Consider the following 19,786-nt stretch of genomic DNA (forward strand, 5'->3'; position numbering starts at 1 on the left):
TGAGAATGCAGACAAACACATTATCTTTTTTATCTGCCCAGTAATAGCATTCAGCATTCAGTGGTGCCTGAGAAAAGGAGTATGCAAGCAATACAAAGAACTATTCTGAAAAAAAAAGAAGATTAATTCAAGTCGCTTTTGTCCATTTATCCGGTTTCCATGAAAAGTGACATTGCAGGGCAAACTTAGTAACGAGATTGATTGATTTTAGGCATTAGTGACCATCGGAAACACTGACCACAGCCTGACTCTCTCTTTTTGTAGTATATGAGGAAATGCAGCTCCATGCTACTGCTAAATTCATTTAAAGGGGTATCTTCTCCCTTGCGTTTAACTACATTGCTAAGGGAAAAGATACCCCTTTAAATCCATCCTCTTCTTTTATAATATAAATTATAATTTCTATCTGTGAGGAGACCAGATAGAAAAAGATTACAGAGGAAATAGTCTTCCTTTTTGCCTGTTTTGCAAAACAGTAACCATTATTTTTCACTGAGACTCGGGGGTGGGGTGGGGGTGTTGAAATTTCATGATTGGTGCTTTTTGGATATACTTCCAGGCTATTTTTCCTGTTGCTGTTAGAAAATTCTTGGAGTGTTGGTTCCTTTACCCAGGAACACACCCACACTTCCACATTTTTTGCTCCCTCTGTTTGTTTGCTGCTTTCTAACAATCTGGAAGAGGCAAATAAAGGGAGATTTTAAACTTTGGGGCAGGTGAGAAGGAAGAGGGGTGCGTGTGTGCATCTAAAATGTTAAATCCTGTAATACTTGTACATTTCTTCCTGGAACCATTTATAATGTGGCTTCTATTTATAAAGGCCAACCTAAAAAATGGGGGGGGGGGGTATCTTGCTTCCTCTTGCCAGCTGCGTTTTCTCCCTCTCCCTGCTTTAAAGGGACTCGCTAGTTACTAAATCTTGCTGACAGCCAAGTTTATGTTAAAAAGGATTTTTTTAAAAAATTAAGCAAAACTAGGTTTCCCATCATGCCTGCTTCCCATTCTTGCCTTCCTTTCAGGGAATTCATGAGGCTAGCCCTCATGAGGCACTATCAGTAAAAGAACCCCTGACACCAGCCTTTCCCACAAATGGAAGGAGGGTTAAAGAAACCTCATCAGCACATTCTGATAGTTCTAAAACAGGAAGGAATAGGATGCCAGGAATCAGTGCCAGGCTCTCTTCGGTTCATCCTGAGCTCCTGCTTGGAGCCAGTGCTGATTGCATTTCCTCGTTTGAGGGCATTTGCTTGGCACAGAGCTCAGGGAGCTTAATGAATCAGGGCTGAGGTGTGGCACTCGGCCCAGTAGATCCCCTGACTTTCTGACAGGTTCTGTTTTCCTTAACTGAAGTCAACCTTGGCCTGGCATGCACGATCCCTCCTGGCGTTGGGACTTGACATTCTTCAGCTATTCCCACACACCCATTGACTGTAGGCTGGTATTCTGTCATTAGACAATTCAAGTGGAAAACAGCCAAGAACAGGGTTGTTTTGTGCATTAGAGACAAGAATGAAATTAAGTAAGCTTGCCCACATAATTCTTTCTGAAATGATGTGTTGGCATTTCAGTGATATTTACCTGATGGCCCTTGGTGTATGGACTGCTTGCTAATGTCCCTTTATTCCAAAACCTTACAGATCTATAAACCACAGGGAGTCTTTCAGTTGTAGGACCTTAGCCGAAAATACATAAAACTAAATATGCTTTCTGTGTATTCATTTAATAATCATTAATTTAATCATTTAGATCAGAGGTCCTCGACCTTTTGGGCACCAGGGACTGGTTACGTGGAGAAAAATTTTTCTGTGGACTGGAGGGTGTGTGGTTTTGTGTGCTGCCTGCATCCCATGGATGGGGCTTTGCTTGTTTGTGAGGACCGGTTGCTGGCATGCCGCAGCCCGGTATCGGTCCATGGACCGAGGTTTGGGGACTCCTGATTTAGATCTTTTTTTTTTCAAACTTGGCAACTGCTTATGAGGTGTGGACTTCAACTCCCATAATTTCTTAGCCAGCTCTGATTGAAATTGAGATGCAGGCCAGAGGCTGGAGAAAATTATTCTGTATTCTTTCCTTTGAATAAAATGCAGCATTTTATTTTTCATAGATTTTGAATAAACTAAAAGAGAGGTACAGTTGGCAACCAAGTTATAGAACTCAGCTTATTTCGCTTCCACCTTTTATTTATGGCAGTTTATGGGGAATAATTATAGGAATAATGTTTGGGTCATTCAGTGTTTCAGTGCCTAACTTCACAACTGGCATAGGCACAAGATCTTGTTATGCAATGTTTTATTATCTGCAGTTGAATATTGGAACACAATATGTCTCCACCCCCCATCTCTCCCGATAAATAGGTCCTCCTACAGTTTTGTAAGGAAACTGGACAACTCAGAGAGTTGAGCACATCCAAAATAAATCAGACTCTCTAATACTCCATATCTTATTGCACTGAGAGACCTGGGTATATTGTATTTTTCTTCCTGAATCTTGAAAACATTATACTTAACAATCCTGGAATGGATTTAGGCTGGTTCTTTCCTTCTCACAAATATCCAGAGTCTGAGAGAATGGAGCAAACTCTTCCCTGTAAGAGAGTTGGAAGGGAACTTGGAGGTCTTCTAGTCCAACCCCCTGCTGAAGCAGAAAATCCTATCCTATTTCAGACAAATGGGTGTCCAGTCTCTTCTTAAAAACCTCCAGTGTTGGAGCACCTGTAACTTCTGGAGCCAAGTTCACTCATTATTTTTTCTAACTGCCAGGAAATTTCTCCTTAGTTCCAGGTTGGTTCTCTCCTTGATTAGTTTCCATCTGTTGCTTCTTGTCCTACCTTCAGGTGCTTTGGAGAATAGCTTGACTCCCTCTTCTTTGTGGAAGCCTTTTTGGTATTGGAACACTGCTATCATATAAATAAATATAGTTATTTAACCTTAAGGGGATGGCTGTATTGGTTCAGGAATATTATGACGGATTCTTCTGGGTTGTCACAGATGCAAGGGAGTAGCTTACAAATAAATATGTCAACTCTAAACATTCTGATACAATTGTTTCTTTCGAGCTTGTCTTGATAGAGAGCCCATTATGCCAAAAATGATCTGACAGTGAGTTCATCTGATCATCTCATCCCCTACTTTTTCATAGAGTTTTAGATTACCTAAGAGAGGAAGAAAAAAACTGTAAAGATGCCTATTGCAATTCCAATAGGTTGGCTATATAAATTGGCTATATAGATAATGTGATAATAATCATGTCCTAGCTAATATGGTACCTTCAAATCTATTTTCTCAATGGGATTCCTTGTTTTACTAATGGTGATGATGATTCTATAGACTTTAGTTTTAAGAAAATGAAAGTTGTTCTGGGGGATAGTAACAAAGTCCTGTAAATAGAGCTTGAAGGACTTGGACTTTTTCATCTTGAGAAGATTGAGGGAATGTAAGAGTACTTCAAATACCTCAACATATGTCATATGGAAACTCAAAATCTGTTTTTTTTCTAATTCCAGCGTTAAGGACATGGAGTAATCATGTTAAGCCACAAGAAACCACCTTCTATCTGATTTTTCCCCCAAAAAAGTCTTAATTGTAAGAGGAATTTACAGCAGAACCAATTACCAGAGAGATATGTTCAGGTTTAGTCCAGACAATCATCTCTCAAATGAGAGTACTTTGGATTCCACATTGAACAGGGGTTGGAAACAATGGACTAATTGTTATGGTCCATGGTTTATAATTTTCTTTTCATTTAAAACTGATTTTCCCCTTTTCTGGGCTAAGTCCAGTAGTGCTGAAATATAGTTTTAAAGGTAGATGGGAATGAGTCCTGTTATGAGTTTTCTTCAGAATCTATGAGTTCTTCAGAATAAAGTTATCAACTCAATTAATGAATTTAATCTGAATGCCACCCCAAAATATTTCCTCTTACCAGGTGTTAACGGTAGTTACTGAACAGCTGCTTATGTGTTCTGATGCTAAAATAGTGAAGAGTTTTAGCTCTTTTGACCAGATTTAATGTTATGCTATCAGCAATTTTAGTTGGTAGATGCTAGAAAATTGCATATAAGCAGCATCTTTGCTCTTGTAAAAAGAGGAACACTGACTCAGTAGAACATGTGTTGCTTCTTTTACACAGAAACATGATCTATTTATGCTGCATCTGTTATTAGGAAAATGCTAAATTGAACTCCTGGTGGTCAGCTAGCTGAAACGTATAGATTCAATAAGTCAATCCTTGGAGGTGCATTCATCAGCTAAGAAATGTGTTTAACTTTTAGCAGTGTAAGATCTGTTATGGTTAGTAGGACAGAATTAAGACAAGCTTAATAGATTTCAGATTTTAAATATTTACTGCTGGCTTAGAATAGAAGGGAGGACTCAAGCACACTTCTGCTTGCAATATTTTACATGTTTATGAAATGCTATTTCTATAGTTTGTAATGGAGCGACTATAATGAAATGGATAATGTTAACCTCCAATTTCCTAAGTAAAAAAAAGTGAATAACAACCATAATATAGATAACATTTCTGTACAATAAGACAAGCAAAAATTCTCATGGATTTCCACATTTTAGGTTTCACCAGATTTTTACCACAAATTAAGTTTTAAAAATTGAGAGTATTTTGTTCAGCAGTTGAGAATGCCTCAGCCATCGACACTTATTTCTTTAAATTAATGATGGCTTAAATAGGTTCCATGTCATTTTTTAAAGTTTAAATTTAAAGTGTGCACATAAATATATATTCAGAGTTTGTACTAAATCTGAACTTTAGTACTCAATGCAATATTCATTTCTTTAGCTCAATATCTACTGTAGATATGAATCAAAATGTAAAAGCTGGTGTCTTCTTTTCCTAGGATCCACATCTTATTAAAGTTTTCTCTATGACTGAGCTATATAAAATTTACTCAAGTGCAACTCTTTATCATTCTTCTGACTGAGACTAACTAAACACAAGACTTTTAGTGAACCTTCTGAGAAAACAAAAGAAAGTAGAATACAATTGTGGTTGTAGTGTAAAGTGAAGCATCAGAGAAGTTTCAGAGAATGTGTCTATTGGCATGGGTCTGATATGAGTTTGTCATATTTATCTGTATTGCCCCAACATTCATTAACTCTGCATTGATTTACATTGACATTTTCCATTTGCTATTTGGCGGCTGATTTGTTGCTTTTGAAAAAATCCCCGTGGAGCTCTATGTAAGAAAAATAAAAACAATAAATTATCATGTTTTTTTAAAAAAATCCATTCCTGAAGGCATTCCATGGTGTTGTTATCCAATTAATAACTAAGTCTTTGTACTTCAATATTCTGTAAAAAGAGAAAGAATAATATAAAAATGAAGAACTAATGAACTTCAGAAATAACCATTCTAAAATTAAATTTAGAAAATGTAAATTAGAAAGCAGGCAACATGGCACCCAAGGCTGAGGCAACATAGGGAATATCACACAATGGAATGGACGTTCTGGGCTAACTGATTATCTCTTCTTTAATTTTCCAGATTGGTAGCCTATATTGACAAACCTTTACCATTTATAGTTTTTTGAGTATGCCCTTTAATTTTGGGGTGACTCTTGCATTTATTTGTATCTTTTTGTAGATACTAAACCAAAAGTCTAGCTGAATTCTCTTGTTAAATCCTCTATGTAATATTCAGGCACAATAACACGGTCCCCTTTAAAACATAATAAAAATGGCAGGCCTTTGATTGAAGATAAACTGTTATAGATGATAGCCAGTTTTATATATCTGTATTTCTCGGGATTTTTTTTAGTTGCCTTATGATTAAAAATAATAATTTTCCTAGTTTAGAAAGACAACAACAGATATGATGAAAAGATATTTCTATGTGAATTGTAATCTATAGTATTCTGAATTGATTACCTTTCGTTCCTGCTTGCTTCAGGATCTGGGAATCTCCCCTCCTCCTGGCTGCAAAAGAAAATGATCTCTCAGCCATCCAGAAGCTGATAGCGAGTCATACCTGTGACCTTCATGAACGAGGTAGTGGTCCAAACTATTTATCATGGCCCCATTACCTATTAAGAAAAAGCACAATTTGAGGAGCAAAAAAGAGATGGAAGGATGGTGGTAGAAATGTGTGGTTGGTTGGTTGGCATATGCAAGGACAGCATCAGATCCTGGAAGGAGCAGGATGGCTAAATTCCCTAAACTTCCTTCTGGAAAACAAAAATTGCTCCTCATGAATCCATAAGGCATATCGCATGGGCACTCTTGTTTATCGTCTGTCAGGAGAGAGGCCACAATACAAGAGATCCCAGAAATAGATGTGTCCAGCATTCTATCTGTAAACATAATTGTATATGCCAACTAGAGGGAACATCCCAAGATCATTGCAATGTCATGGCATCTTCTCTTTCTTTGACACTCTTTGTAGGTGCTGTTGGGGAGACTGCTCTTCATGTAGCTGCCTTATACAATAATTTAGAAGCTGCTCAGCTCTTGATCAATGCTGTTCCAGAACTTGTGAATGAACCTGTGACCTCTGAGCTGTATGCTGGTAATTATTGTGATTATTGGATTTATGTCTCATTCTTTGAATAAAATATCAATGAAGAAACCGTTAGTTATCATAAACATAATTAGTCACCTTCTAGCTCACAATCAAAGGAAAAATAATAATCCCGGAATATATGTATGGGAACTCTATTGAAATGGGTCTTTTCATGATACCCAGCTATGGAAAATAAGATAATGGGGTTACTCATAACAAGATGTTCTGTTATTTTTCTCCAATTACCATTCAGGTCCACTTCCAGGTCTTCAGATGTTTATGGGGCATGGTGGACCTTTTCAGTGGGTTAGTGTACGGAGGCTGATTTTTCCGATGTGAAAAGTGCACTTTTTTATTGAGCATATTGTTAAAAAGAGTGACTATAAATGAATCCAGACCGCCATTTATTCTACAATAGATTGTGATAATATAACCATTTAAGTCCAATTTTTCTCTACAGTGCCCAGAAACAGTGAAATATTAGATATGTTATAGGATATTTGTTTTAGACATATAAGACATGTTTATAGCTAATTTGGCTAATAACTTGCCATATAAATTGTGTGTGCAACTGAGACTATAATTTGCCTTGTTTAAAATAAGAGTATACTGTATTTGAGAACCTGATCTGTATTGTAGACCAATGTTTTACTTGCTCCATAAACAATTTGAAATATGACATGAACAATGAAGTACTCAAATGTTCAAATGACACCAAATACTAGGAACAAAAAGAAATGGAAAGAACTAAATTATGTGAATGGACAACAAAATGGCTCATTGTAAGTGAATGCAGTCTAACTTCATAGGTGGACTGACAGAATTTGCAATTCTGATGGAAATGTTTGTGATTCTGGTGGAAAGACATTTTTTTGCAATTCTGATGAAAATGCTAAAAATCCCCAGTGTTAAAAAACAAACAGAAAAAAAGACTAATTCCATGTAAGAGATTATTATGAAAGGAATAAAAAGTATAATTGCTGATATCATAAGGTAAATGGACATAAGAGTGCAACTTAAAGCACTACATATTCCAAATGGATTAGTAGGAAGCTTGTGGTGAGATCTGAATCAAGGACCTCACAGTTTAGTTATTTTGCCACTGCCTCATACTAGGCCCCTGAGAAATATCTTCTTAGAAATTCAAGATGGAATATTAAGCAGTGCATTAAACATTAACACTCTTGAACGAGAACCTGGGTATTCATTTTTAACGGCAATTAACTTTGCAATTGCATTAATAATTAAATCCAGCCTCCAAACTTATACTGAATCAAATTCAATTCCCTTCTGCATTTAACCCTGATGAACTTCTTTGAAAATGCATGAGGCTGATATAAACTATAAGTGATTTAAAATATGTATTTATGTTGTTCATGAGATACTATTCTAAAAACTGCATTGATTCTATAATGAGCTCTCAAGAAGGCTGATCATGGTTTCCAGAGGAATAACTAGTTTCTGTTGTAGAGGAAATAACAGATATCTTAAAATTTAACAGTATTATCATAACTTTGTGCTTCATTGAGTACAGGTTTCTTCATTTGTGTTGCAGTCCTACTCTTTACTTTGAACATCCAGCCAATATTTGCCTTGTTATAAGTCTACTACTTCTTGTTGCAGAGCTTTTTCTGTAGATGCCAGCTTCGTTTAGGTGTGTGGGCATAGATTTAATAAAACAGACAAGAAAAGTTCCTCAGGGGCCCCATTTTTATAAGAAAAACTGAGCTTTATTAATTAAGATCAGTAGCTAATAGCTCTTCTTGATCCAACATGGGATTCAGTTCAAAGAATCTGATTTGAAAAAGACTGATGATAACCTTTCATGACTTTCTGGAGTCAGTGTCACCAGAGGCCATGATAATCTGATGAAATAGATTATAGTTCATGTAAATGCATGACTACACTTGCTTATATACACATATAAACATACACACCCATGCACACACAAATACACACATGTGGAATTTCAAGATGCTACAAGGTTTTTTTTGTTAATGTTGTGTATTACAGGGGAGACAGCTCTTCACATAGCTGTGGTAAACAAAAACCTGGGCCTGGTGAAAGCTTTGCTTGAGAAGGGAGCCGACGTAAATGGACCTCGTGCTACTGGATATGTTTTCAGGAGAAGAAATGACAGTCTTTTCTATTTTGGTATGTCGCCGGTCAAACACCTTCTATTTGAATAATCTGCAATTTGCATTGTACTTTGCATATGTAGAGGAAACACTATGGTAAGGTGGAGCGTTTTGTCCCTTGAGTCGTTCTGAGACACAAGGTGCTCTCATCCAAAACACCGTAGTCTTCTCAGCTATCATTCCTCTGTCACTAAAGGTCCACATACTTAACCTGCAACTGGTGGGTCAGGAGGATTACTTTGAGGGGCAAGGCTATATGGAAAATCTTTCAATGGTATAATAATAATAGGAATTCATTCTATGGCATTTGATCTCGGATGGGTAGCTTTTATCTGCCCATTTTCACAACTCAATCCTCAGTTGAGGAGCATGAAGTCCTCAACCAACCAAAAGTGACCAGCTGTAAAAAGACTTTTGTGTAGCCTTTCCAAAATAGTTTTGTAGAAAAGAGACTCTAAGAGTGTTTTCTCATTCCCACTTAACCAAATGCATCACTGCCCATTTGCATCTAGCTGCCCAGACCAATGCTAAGGATTGTCTAAGCATTTAAAACAATAGTAACAATGAGATTCAGTATGTTTTTAGGGATATATGTGTGACTAAAAAGTTTACTCTTGTTTTATTTTTTTGTTCTTGTTGTTTTTGTTCCTATAGGGAGGGTATTGTTTATTGTTATCATCCTTATGGTTGTTTTGATTGGTTTTAACCTCAGCATGGATATTTCAGTTTTTATTTATGTAGCCTATAGATTGCCAAGGATTTAATTGTGGCAGAGTAGAAGTAAATTTAAAAAACAAATTAATAAAAAGACAATGATAACATTGCCCCACAAGGCAAAATGAATTAATTTGTGTTAAATATCTTTAGTCAACAGAGCTTTCTCATTTAAGAGAAAAGAAGCCCATACATAAGAGGGAAACACCAGCATCAAGTAGAAGAGAAGTATCTTTTCTTCTCAGAGTAGTCTATAATTTTACTATCACTGCCTATTTTTGAAAATAAACTATTCTGAAACAGCTTTTCAATAGCTTTTGCAATGCTTGTATCAGGTAGGCTGACACTGTTCCCACTGAAGAGGCTAAAATAAAGATCTCATAATGAATTCGTGATTGAGGTGAGAGTTAGTCAGGACTAGGGAAGCATCTGCACTCCTTTCTGAAATGGCTAGGGTTGGCTTGTTCCCAAGGAACTATTGCTAAAAAGAGTGAAGTGTGCTTAAGATCTCTTAATGGAGAATTCATAGTTCTGTCACCAACTCCTAACCTATTTGGATAAGCCACATTGGTTTAAATCTGGTACAAACAAGAGAGGAGCTATCTGCTATCTGCTTCCTGCTATCTGCTTGCTGAACCTTCTCTATTCAAAAGAAGCATTAAGATGTTTTTAAAGTTGTTCATGTTGAGAGAAAATATGGTTTTAAAGGTCTATTGGTAATAATAATTTTGTGCATTTTTAAAAACAAAAAAATAGTTAAGTCCATAAAATAAGAACTACAAGTGTAGCAGATGTAGGTTGACCCATCCCTAGCAATAGGTTGTGTGTCCATGTGCCATTACCTCTTACTTTCCCTAAGGATATCATGTTCTTCAGTTGAATTCCACTACAATTCAGATAAAGGAATCTATTTTAGCTATTAGCAAGCTGTTCCACCTCTGATTTCCTCTGGTATTTTGATTCAGAGACTCTCTTTTTTTCCCCAACAGCAGCTAAATACCCAGCCAACAGTAATCCAGATTTCCCAGTTGGCCGCAGTGGAGCTGAAGATTGGCCATGCTATGCTTAGAGAGCCCTCTCATTACCTGTTTCAGGCCATAATTAAGCTATGCTTAATAGATCAATTTTCAAGCATTTTGGTAATGACTCCTCATTAATCTTCGCTGTGAGTAAATTGTAACACTCCAGAGTGAGACTGTGAATAAAAGGTGGATATATCTAGATACTGCCATCCTATTCCTCCTCTGGCTGCTTATATTCCAACTGATTTCCAATTCTGTTGGGAAATGTACACTCTCAGAGGTTATTTGGATTAGTTTAATGACAGTGGAGACTGGAGTAAAGGGCATCTTTCTTAACTGATGGTATAATAACAAAAAGATCTCTATCTAATACTGGTACAGTGGTAAGGAAATATAGATATGTTATCACAATATATATGTACACGTAGGGGGTATATATGTATACATAGGGTGTATGTGTGCATGTATGTACTATTTTCATCTTGGATATGTTGCTCAATGATATTTTAAAGCTTAAATAATGAACAAAAATAACCCTCCTTTTCTTTTCTTTTTCTTTCTTCCTTCCTTTCTCAGGGGAACACATTTTGTCTTTTGCAGCATGTGCTGGGAGTGAAGCCATTGTGCAGTTGCTGATTGAACATGGCGCTAACATTCGAGTGCAGGATTCCCTGGGTATGCCTTCCTCAAAGGCTCTGCACATTTGTTAAGGGCATGCATGTGGGAAGAGAAGGTGCTTTATGCAACTCTTCCCTTGAGTAAGGGAAATTCCTTCTCTTATCTCCTGCCAATAATATCACGCCACAGATGTAGACAGATACAATACTTCTGAGTCAATTGCATAGCTCTATACTGTTTTACAGAGATAGTGGTTCTTCTGGCAGAGATTACCAAGGCCCCTTTCTGACCTATAGAGGGATTAGGTTTGGGGGAGATTGGGGGAGCAGGTTGGCTTCAGGCTGCATTTCTTTGTCCTCTCTCCCAAAAAATATTCACTTAACCTTGCCGGTCATGGAAAACCATCATCTCAGTTGCAGTGGGTGGAGGCACTGTGTATGTGCATGCTGAAAAAAATGCAGACAATCTAAACTAACTGAAAGAGCTAAGCAACGTAATCAGAAGAATCACCTTGTTCCACAATTATCACTTCAGAATGCATGCAAGGATTTAAATACATAATGTGTTAGAAGATCCTTTTTGGTGTTGTATTTGCTTTTTATGAAGAGAATTGTTGTACACTGAATATTTCATACTATAATGATACATTCTCCACTGGTTACCCAGAATGGCTATTGCTGTTTTGATTGACTCTGTTGTTTAAGTAAGTTGGCCTGAAATCTCTTAATTTAAAATTTTTTAAAAAATCTGTTCCAAATCATACAGCAGCCGAAACTTTCTTGGCACAAATATTCAATGCAGGAAACTTCATTCTTCAGTTTTTAATCATTGGACTCCTTTTCCTGATAAGCCAAAAAAGAAGATTGAAGAGTCTGAACAGACATCAATTATTTATCAGTTTCTCCTTAACATACAAGGATGAACTTAATTTCTGTTTCTTTTTAATTTCTGATAGGTAATTCAGTCTTCCACATCTTAACCCTCCAGCCTAACAAGGCCTCTGCATGTCAAATATACGATCTTCTCCATTGCTATGACAAGAAAGAGAAGGGTCTGGGGGACCTGGATGCAATCCTCAACTATGAGGGACTCACCCCTTTTAAACTGGCTGGGGTAGAGGGCAACACTGTGGTGAGTAAAGTGTTTCTTTACAATTTGTTTTTATTATTTCTGGTTGGAAGTATATGCCCCCTTTTCAGGAAGGATTTAAAGGTGTTCAAACAAGGCCTACAATAAAATTGTAAGACTCTAAAACAAAACAAAAAAAGCTACGAGTGATGTATATTCCATGAACATCATGATGGTTCAGATTGTTGTCTCTAACTCCAGTGACGCAGTAGGAGTTTTGTTATCTTGTTCCACTTCTGGAGCCATTTTCCAGAATGTTGCAGATTTCAAAGCTTCCCTGGATGAAGGTGGGAAAGATCCCTGAGCTGACAAAGTGGTCTTTTTGAGAGAAATCCTGCTATATTTCCTTTGAAAGCCTTCAGCCCAGCTTACATAATGGGGATGCCAAATCCTATTACTTACCATCACCAGTACTTCTCTTCTTGAACGTGTATGTATAAAATCTTCTACGGAAGACTATCAATTTACTCCTTCCTTGTAAAAATGGAGGCGGATATGTTGTGAGTTTGGCAAGGGCTCCACAAAGGAGAAAAACAATGTATTGCTGTATCTCAGCCTTGATTAGCCCCTTCATGGCTCCCTTCTGGCAGGCTTGAGCAGGGGGCTGGACTAGAAGACCTCTAAGGTCCCTTCCAACTTCTATTCTATTCTATTCTATTCTATTCTATTCTATTCACACAATTACAGCCTTTCTGACCTGTTGTACTATAAAATATTAAATGATTTGATTTAACAGAAGAAGCCCCAAACACCCGGCCAAAAAGGAGCATCAAGGCAAATATTTATTTGCGTAAAAGAACTAAAGGCTAAAGACCCTAACCTATTAGTTTGTGATGTTACATTAAAGCCACATAAAATATTCAGTTATAAGTATTAGCATAGCATATTTGACATACATGCTCTGGACAGGAAACTACATTTCAAAGTGGAAGTTTATCAAATTTCCAGGCCATCCAACTCTGGGCTGCTTCACAATTTTTTTTAAAAAGGAAACTATATTTTATATAAAAATATAACACTCATTTGAGAGAAAAACATAATTTTCTCCCATATCACCCTCAGTTTAAAGAAGGGTAGAATGCACAGAACAGACAAACTACAGGAGACAGACAATCCTTCAAATAAGCTAGTTAAATGTAGGGAAACTTCTGTGAATCCCACTATGTAAGCCAAGTTATTGATGGTATTATTATATTCTCTAACTTTTCTATTAGCTTGCATTTTGGTCAATTAAAAGAGAGAAGCATTATGAGAGATATTGGTTGTGGGAGCAAACACACCTTCAACAGCAAGTGTCCGGGCTAACTGAATTTTTTCTTTTTTCCCCAAATTAGATGTTCAACCACCTCATGCAAAGAAAAAAACACGTCCTATGGAATTTTGGGTCTTTGAAGTCTACCTTGTATGACCTTACGGAAATTGATTCATGGGGTGATGATCAGTCTCTTCTGGAACTTATTGTCACCACAAAAAAGAGAGAGGTATTGTGTTGAAAGGAGAAGCTGCTGAAAGTTTCTTCTCAAAGAGGTTTTCTAGTAGTGATCCAGGTTTATTTGGTCAGGGCAGATCATCTTTTCTGAATACAGATTCTTTTCTATGACTAATTTTTCAAAGTGTATCCATAAGACGGTGTGGGATGCCTCCAATGTCTGCAATAGGTTGGAGATTTTATGGCAGGTATCTGGAGAGTTTATGACTAATGAACTTTCATACAATAAGATCTCCAAAGAGTGGAAGATTTAAAAAATCCAAGTGTTCTAATCAGCTAAAGGAAGAAAGCCATTGCTGCACTGAGTTTTCAGAGAACTTCGGGTGCATTCTTTCAATATTATTCAAAACCACCCTTTAAAACAGACATACTGTAGTGACTATCTTTGTATTACCGACAGTGCACTTTGAAAGAGGGAGCAGATTTCTTTTTTTTTTTTAACAAATTTTATTGGTTTTTTAATTTTTACAACAAAATGCTCAAGACACACCGTGGTGGTTGGGTGATCAATCATCCAGAAACAAAATCATATGATACCTCGAGTAAATACATTAAATATTCCCTCTCTATTTCCCTCAAATAATATAACATATTTAAAATAATCCACTTCTACATTTCATTTCTATAAATCCTAATCCTGTTTGAACTTTATTAATTTACAATTATCATAGTCCAATTTAATCTTAGATAAACATATTATCACTTCGGGTATCCCTTCTAAAATACAAATCCAGATCTATTCTGGTTCTTAATCTCATAAATCATTGATTTTATCACAAATCTCTCTTATTTCTTCTTCCACTACAAAATAATTATCCTGGTTAAAAATAAAATATTACTCTACTCTATACATATACAATCCATCAGTCAGTCTATCTCTATAACAAAACATTTCCACCATTAGATAGACTTTAAATCTCATCCAAATAGTTCATGTCTAAAAGAAAAAAAAGAAAGGAAAGGAAAGAAACACACATATTATTACACAAAGCATCATCTTACTAACTTAAAACACTCAATTAATTGTTAAATCAATCCGAATCTCTAAAAAACTTCTTCCATTTTTTTATTCTCATTCCATTACAAAATAATTTTCGTACAAATAAAGATATTATTCCCCAAAAAATACATTCTTACTCTATTTAACATATATATTCTAATAATCACTGATTTTCAACTCTAAATCTTAAACCTTAAGTCAATCCATATTTCTCAAAGCCTTTTTAATCCATTACATATGATTTTAAGTTTCTCTTTTAAGTCTTATTCTAGCTTTCTTTTTGTGCCAAGCAGGTTTCCATAACAAGGCCTCTGTTTCAGCAGATAAATCTCCCTTTATTGCTTGCAATGTCATTTGGGTCAGTAAAAAACCTCCCATCTTCTGTTTTTGATGCCTGGCTCCTGTCTGCTGAATAAGACACTCAATCATGTCCAATTTTTTAGTTAGTAATTGATTATCAAAGTTGTCATAATTCTCAACCAATTGTAGTTTCAAAATCAATTCTGTTAGTTTTGAAGTTGTAGCTGGTTTAGTTGCAATCATTTTTGGTCATTCGATGTCTCAATAGGTTGTATGTAAAATGAAATAGAATCTTCTTTAGTGTAAATTAATTCCTCTTCTATTGCTTTTTGATCTTGAAGGTCGGTTTGTAGGTTCACAGTAGAATTTCTGTTTATTATTTCTGTAGTACTCTCTCTTATTTGGNAAACATATTTCCTCAGTAGCTTCATAGATTTTTTCCAGTATGAGTTTACAGCCAAGTTGTAAATAAGATTTCTCCATTTCAATAGTGACTAGAACCAAAGCCTGTTATCTTTTGGTGGAGGCTGTATTCCAAAACATTTAGTCAGTGTCCACCCCCACAAATAACAGCTGTTAAATTCTTTTTCTTTTTCTTTATGATGGTCTGAAGGTCAAAGCCAATCTCATCATCAGACAGAAAAAACAAAAGACAGTTGCAATTTTAAATTTCTCCACAAGGTATCCTCAGTAGACTATAAAAGTCTCTTCCAGACACCAAAAATAACGTTGTCGAAGTCAGAAAAAGAGAAGAAAAAAGATAATATTTTTCACATATATGCTGAATCCAGTAGTAAAGTTTATTAATAAGAATTTTTTCAAGACCCCAAAGTAAGTAAAAGTAAAAAAATAATCAATTAAAGTCAGTTTTCATCCAAAGCTTCTGTTCCCTCACTAACCAACGCCGCTCTCTTAAAACAGGGAAATAAATCCAAAAATGCTTTTTACAGGCAAGAAAAAAGAAAAAAGGGCTAATAGAATAAAAAGAAATCTCACCCGGATCAACCACGGTGGTTCTTTGCGCTTAGATGTTCTTCTGACTTCTGGTTACAGCAGCAAAATGAACGGCCATTTTACTGACCGCTCTTTCCTCTGTCGACCCTAAGGAGCAATCTCGGATCGTGGAAGGAGCTGCCGCCCTTCCACAGTCGACGAGGATCTCCTCCACTGTAGCCGCCCCTCCAGGGTGGCTTTTCGACCCAATTAAGGGTTTACCGGCAGAGAGAAATCAGCCGGTGAAGAGAACGATCTCTTTGCACGGCTGCAAATGCCGCGATCCGAAACCAGAAGTCCAGGGAGCAGATTTCTTAATGTCACCCTGTGATCAAAAATCCACAAAGAGTTTCAGTAAATATTAGGCAATTATCTGGTGAAGCAGTGGTTAGAATGCAGTATTGCAGGCTGACTCTGCTCACTGCCAGGTGTTCGATCCTCACCGACTCAAGGTTAACTCAGCCTTCCACCTCTTAGAGAGTGTTGTCAAGCACTATGAAGCAGTATTTAAGTCTAAATGTTATTGCTATTGCTATCATTGTCTTACACTGACTGAGAGCTAAGGAGCCATTTGTGTTATCCTATGTCACTCTTATGGTCATGCTGATTGTTCATTAGAATATGCAATGTTTAAAAGAATTGAAAGAAATAATGCCACCAACCAGCATACGAACTGGGTTTTGATGGTGGATTTTTTTTAGTTTATTTCAGCCATGAATGGTCATCTGCCTTGCTCAAAGATCTCACACATCTTCAAGCTATGTTCCGCTTTTGCATGTTCATCCTTACCAACTTCATAATTAGCATTATTCACTTTCCTTTTTATATACTAAAGACTTCTAGCCAGGACTCCAGTGCTCCTTCCCCAAGTAATGAGAATGTACTGAATATTTCAATACATTCCCTTTTAAGAACCATCCAGTTACCCCCTTCATTTTCAGGGCTTTTGCTGTGTTTGAGAATTATTTATTTCTAAGAAAAAAGCTGAACACAGGCTACTTTACATCCCTCAGGCCCGAAGAATCCTCGACCTTACTCCTGTGAATGAGCTGGTAAGTCTGAAGTGGAATAAGTATGGACGGCCATATTTTTGTATCCTGGCTGTATTCTACGTCCTGTACATGATTTGCTTCACAATGTGTTGCGTCTACCGGCCACTGAAAGAGCGAAGCTGCAATAAAACAAATGAAAGAGACAACACCATCTATGTTCAGAAACTTTTGCAGGTAGGTTTTTTTAACATGAATCCATTAAAAATGTAAAAATCACTTAACAATGTTGAATTCCAAGAGACCAACTCCTCCGAAGATCATGCACAACCAGACATAACCAAGGGCTGAAGAACAATTGGCTTGGGAAGCAAAAAGTAGTGGCATTATCCATTTAATATAATTGTGTGCTTGTGTGTGGGGGGAACCAGTGGTGGGATTCAAATATGTGAACAACCGGTTCTCTGTGTGGATGCCGCTTCTGGAAGTCCATTCTGGGCTTGGGCAACAAAAAATTAGTTACCGGTTCTGCCGAAGTGGTGCGAACTGGCTGAAGCCCATCACTGGGGGGAACCCCTACTATAACAAGATGTTGCTCTATACAGCAATTCTGTGCACATTCATTCAGAAGTTCTCAGTACCCTGTGGAGCTTATTCCCACTGCAGTGAAACCAGAAGTCTTGAGCTTGGCATCAGCTCAAATAACAACAGGCAAATTGGTAGTTAGAGGGGAAAGTGTGGACACTATTAGTTCGGTTCATGGATTTTCCAGATAAATGATAACAATTCAGAAGACTCCCTGAAAATTGCTCTTTAGCGAGTGCAGCAGTTAATGACCCGACTATGAGAGAACGTATTTTAGGCAAAATGGAAATATGTACAGAAATATGGTGGGAGGTTTTCCATTAACAATGTGCTGCTGTTATGTTCCTATGAGGAAGAAGAAGGGCACAGCTGTTGCGCTTGAGAGTTTCTTTGACCATAAACTGTGCTTGTAACTAATATGTGTACAGCCTTTATTTTCTGTGTTGATCAAATAATAGGGGATTCTCTACACGAACCTCATTGTGGATGTGTAATGACCATAAGCAAGGCTTCAATTCATTTAGCACTAAATTTTGACAGTAAATGTGGGTTGGAAGATATGGGTATATTCGTTTATGACGATTTCTCCCATAGTAGCCTTCCTAGTCTTAAATAGCACTATAAGCTTCATATTAAATTCACGAGGCTCTTTTTCAATAATCTGATAAACAAAGGATCCCTAAAGTTGAAAAGTTTAATGTTCTTAATAGCATACTTTTTCATCAGTATATAGAGGGATTCTTTCCCTTGAATTTGGCCTCTCTCTTTCTCTAAAATATCACTGTCACCTAATACAGTAATTTCTGTTGTCATCTGTCACAATTTTACTTCTGGAAGGTTTAGTTTCCATTGTCATAACAGGAAACATTAGCATTTAATCTCCCGAGTATGAGGAAGTTGAAGACTTTTTCTTTCTTTTTTTTAAAGAAAGAAAGGCAGATGGACACAGCAGAGATGAAGTCAAACTTTCTTAAATTATCAGAATGTCAGGCAGTTGGCTCACTTTGCTTGGAGTTGTATTAATTCTGAAAGTTGACTACCAGTGGGATTCCCAGCCGAAAAGCACATTAGCTCAAGTTATTAAGTAATTCTGCTGTATTCAAGTTTCTAAGTTTCCTGCTCTTTTTTTTTCTTTTCTACAAAATTTTAGAGTAATTGGGCAGTCCATCAAAGTAATTGTGTAGTTTTCATTAACTTCTAGAACCATGGCGTGGATTCCACAGTGCCAGTCTTGTGTTTATCCACTATCCTTTGGGGAGATGTACAGATTGCAATAGCTCTCCAAGGAAAAGGCAAATAGACGAGTAGTCACTAATATTGTTTCTCTGATTTGAAGATGGAATGCAGTCCTGGATATATTCTGAACTCACCACTTTTATTGATCCTCATTGTCATCTTGATCTAAGTCCATAAAACAAGGAAGTTGGATAATTGAAATATTAATTCTTGAGAATGTGATGTTCCTACCAATATGAGTTTGCTTTCCTTTTCAGGAGTCTTACATTACTTCTGAAGATAATCACAGACTTGTTGGTGAGTTGATCACCATTGTTGGAGCCATCGTGATATTGATCTTGGAGGTAAGAGGAATGTTTTTCCTTCTCCAATTTGAGTAGAAAGCAACAGAGCACCAGAAGAAGCATTCTACAATAGGATTAGCAATATTGTTTAACATAAGACAGTGGTGACGAACCTATGGCACGGCTGCCACAGGTGGCATGCAGAGCCCTCTCTGTGGGCACGCGCACCGTTGCCCCAGTCCTAGGCCTTCAGCTGGGTGTTATAAAACCTTTTCGCTTTAGGCTTCCGCCGCCATGTGCAAAAAAAAAAGGTTCAATCAATCAATCAATTTCAACTTCTTGCGGGGAAAAAAAAGATCTCGCAAAGTTGGAATTGATTGATTGAACTTTTTAGTCCCACCCAGTCTGCCGTTACCACCACAGCCATGCCCACCCAATGGGCCACACCCATCCAATGAGCCACACCCACCCGGCACCCAATGATACATAAGTGGGTTTTGGGTTGCAGTTTGGGCACTCGGTCTCTAAAAGGTTCGCCATCACTGACATAAGATCTTTCTAGATCCTCTGACCTCTATGTGAAGGCTGGTACAATGTATACACTAGATCCTAACCTAGTACAGTGCTAATCTAATGTGATACTGTAGTGCTTAACTAAGTAATCCTAAAGCTTTCCCTATGCAGAGGTCACAGGCGTTTTGAACCAGTCGCTTTTGCATCAGGAAGTGACTTCTCCAAAATGAGAGAAAAGGCCTCAGTGTGTGATTGTAGTCCAG

General features: G+C 37.1%; 1 protein-coding gene across 1 annotated transcript in view; it reads left to right on the top strand.

Moving 5' to 3' along the window:
• The window catches only part of LOC107286908 (transient receptor potential cation channel subfamily V member 6-like), a 92,694-nt gene that overhangs the window by 52,689 nt on the left and 20,219 nt on the right, over positions 1–19,786 (top strand). The window contains exons 2-9 of the mRNA XM_015815350.1: positions 5,906–6,003; positions 6,398–6,520; positions 8,528–8,668; positions 10,965–11,063; positions 11,962–12,137; positions 13,469–13,615; positions 16,930–17,142; positions 18,984–19,070. Of these exons, the coding sequence (XP_015670836.1) occupies positions 5,906–6,003; positions 6,398–6,520; positions 8,528–8,668; positions 10,965–11,063; positions 11,962–12,137; positions 13,469–13,615; positions 16,930–17,142; positions 18,984–19,070 (1,084 nt within the window). The remainder of the gene's footprint in view (positions 1–5,905; positions 6,004–6,397; positions 6,521–8,527; positions 8,669–10,964; positions 11,064–11,961; positions 12,138–13,468; positions 13,616–16,929; positions 17,143–18,983; positions 19,071–19,786) is intronic.

The sequence above is a fragment of the Protobothrops mucrosquamatus genome, unplaced genomic scaffold (genome assembly GCF_001527695.2).
Source record: "Protobothrops mucrosquamatus isolate PMUCROS unplaced genomic scaffold, P.Mucros_1.0 scaffold337, whole genome shotgun sequence".
NCBI lineage: Eukaryota > Metazoa > Chordata > Lepidosauria > Squamata > Viperidae > Protobothrops > Protobothrops mucrosquamatus.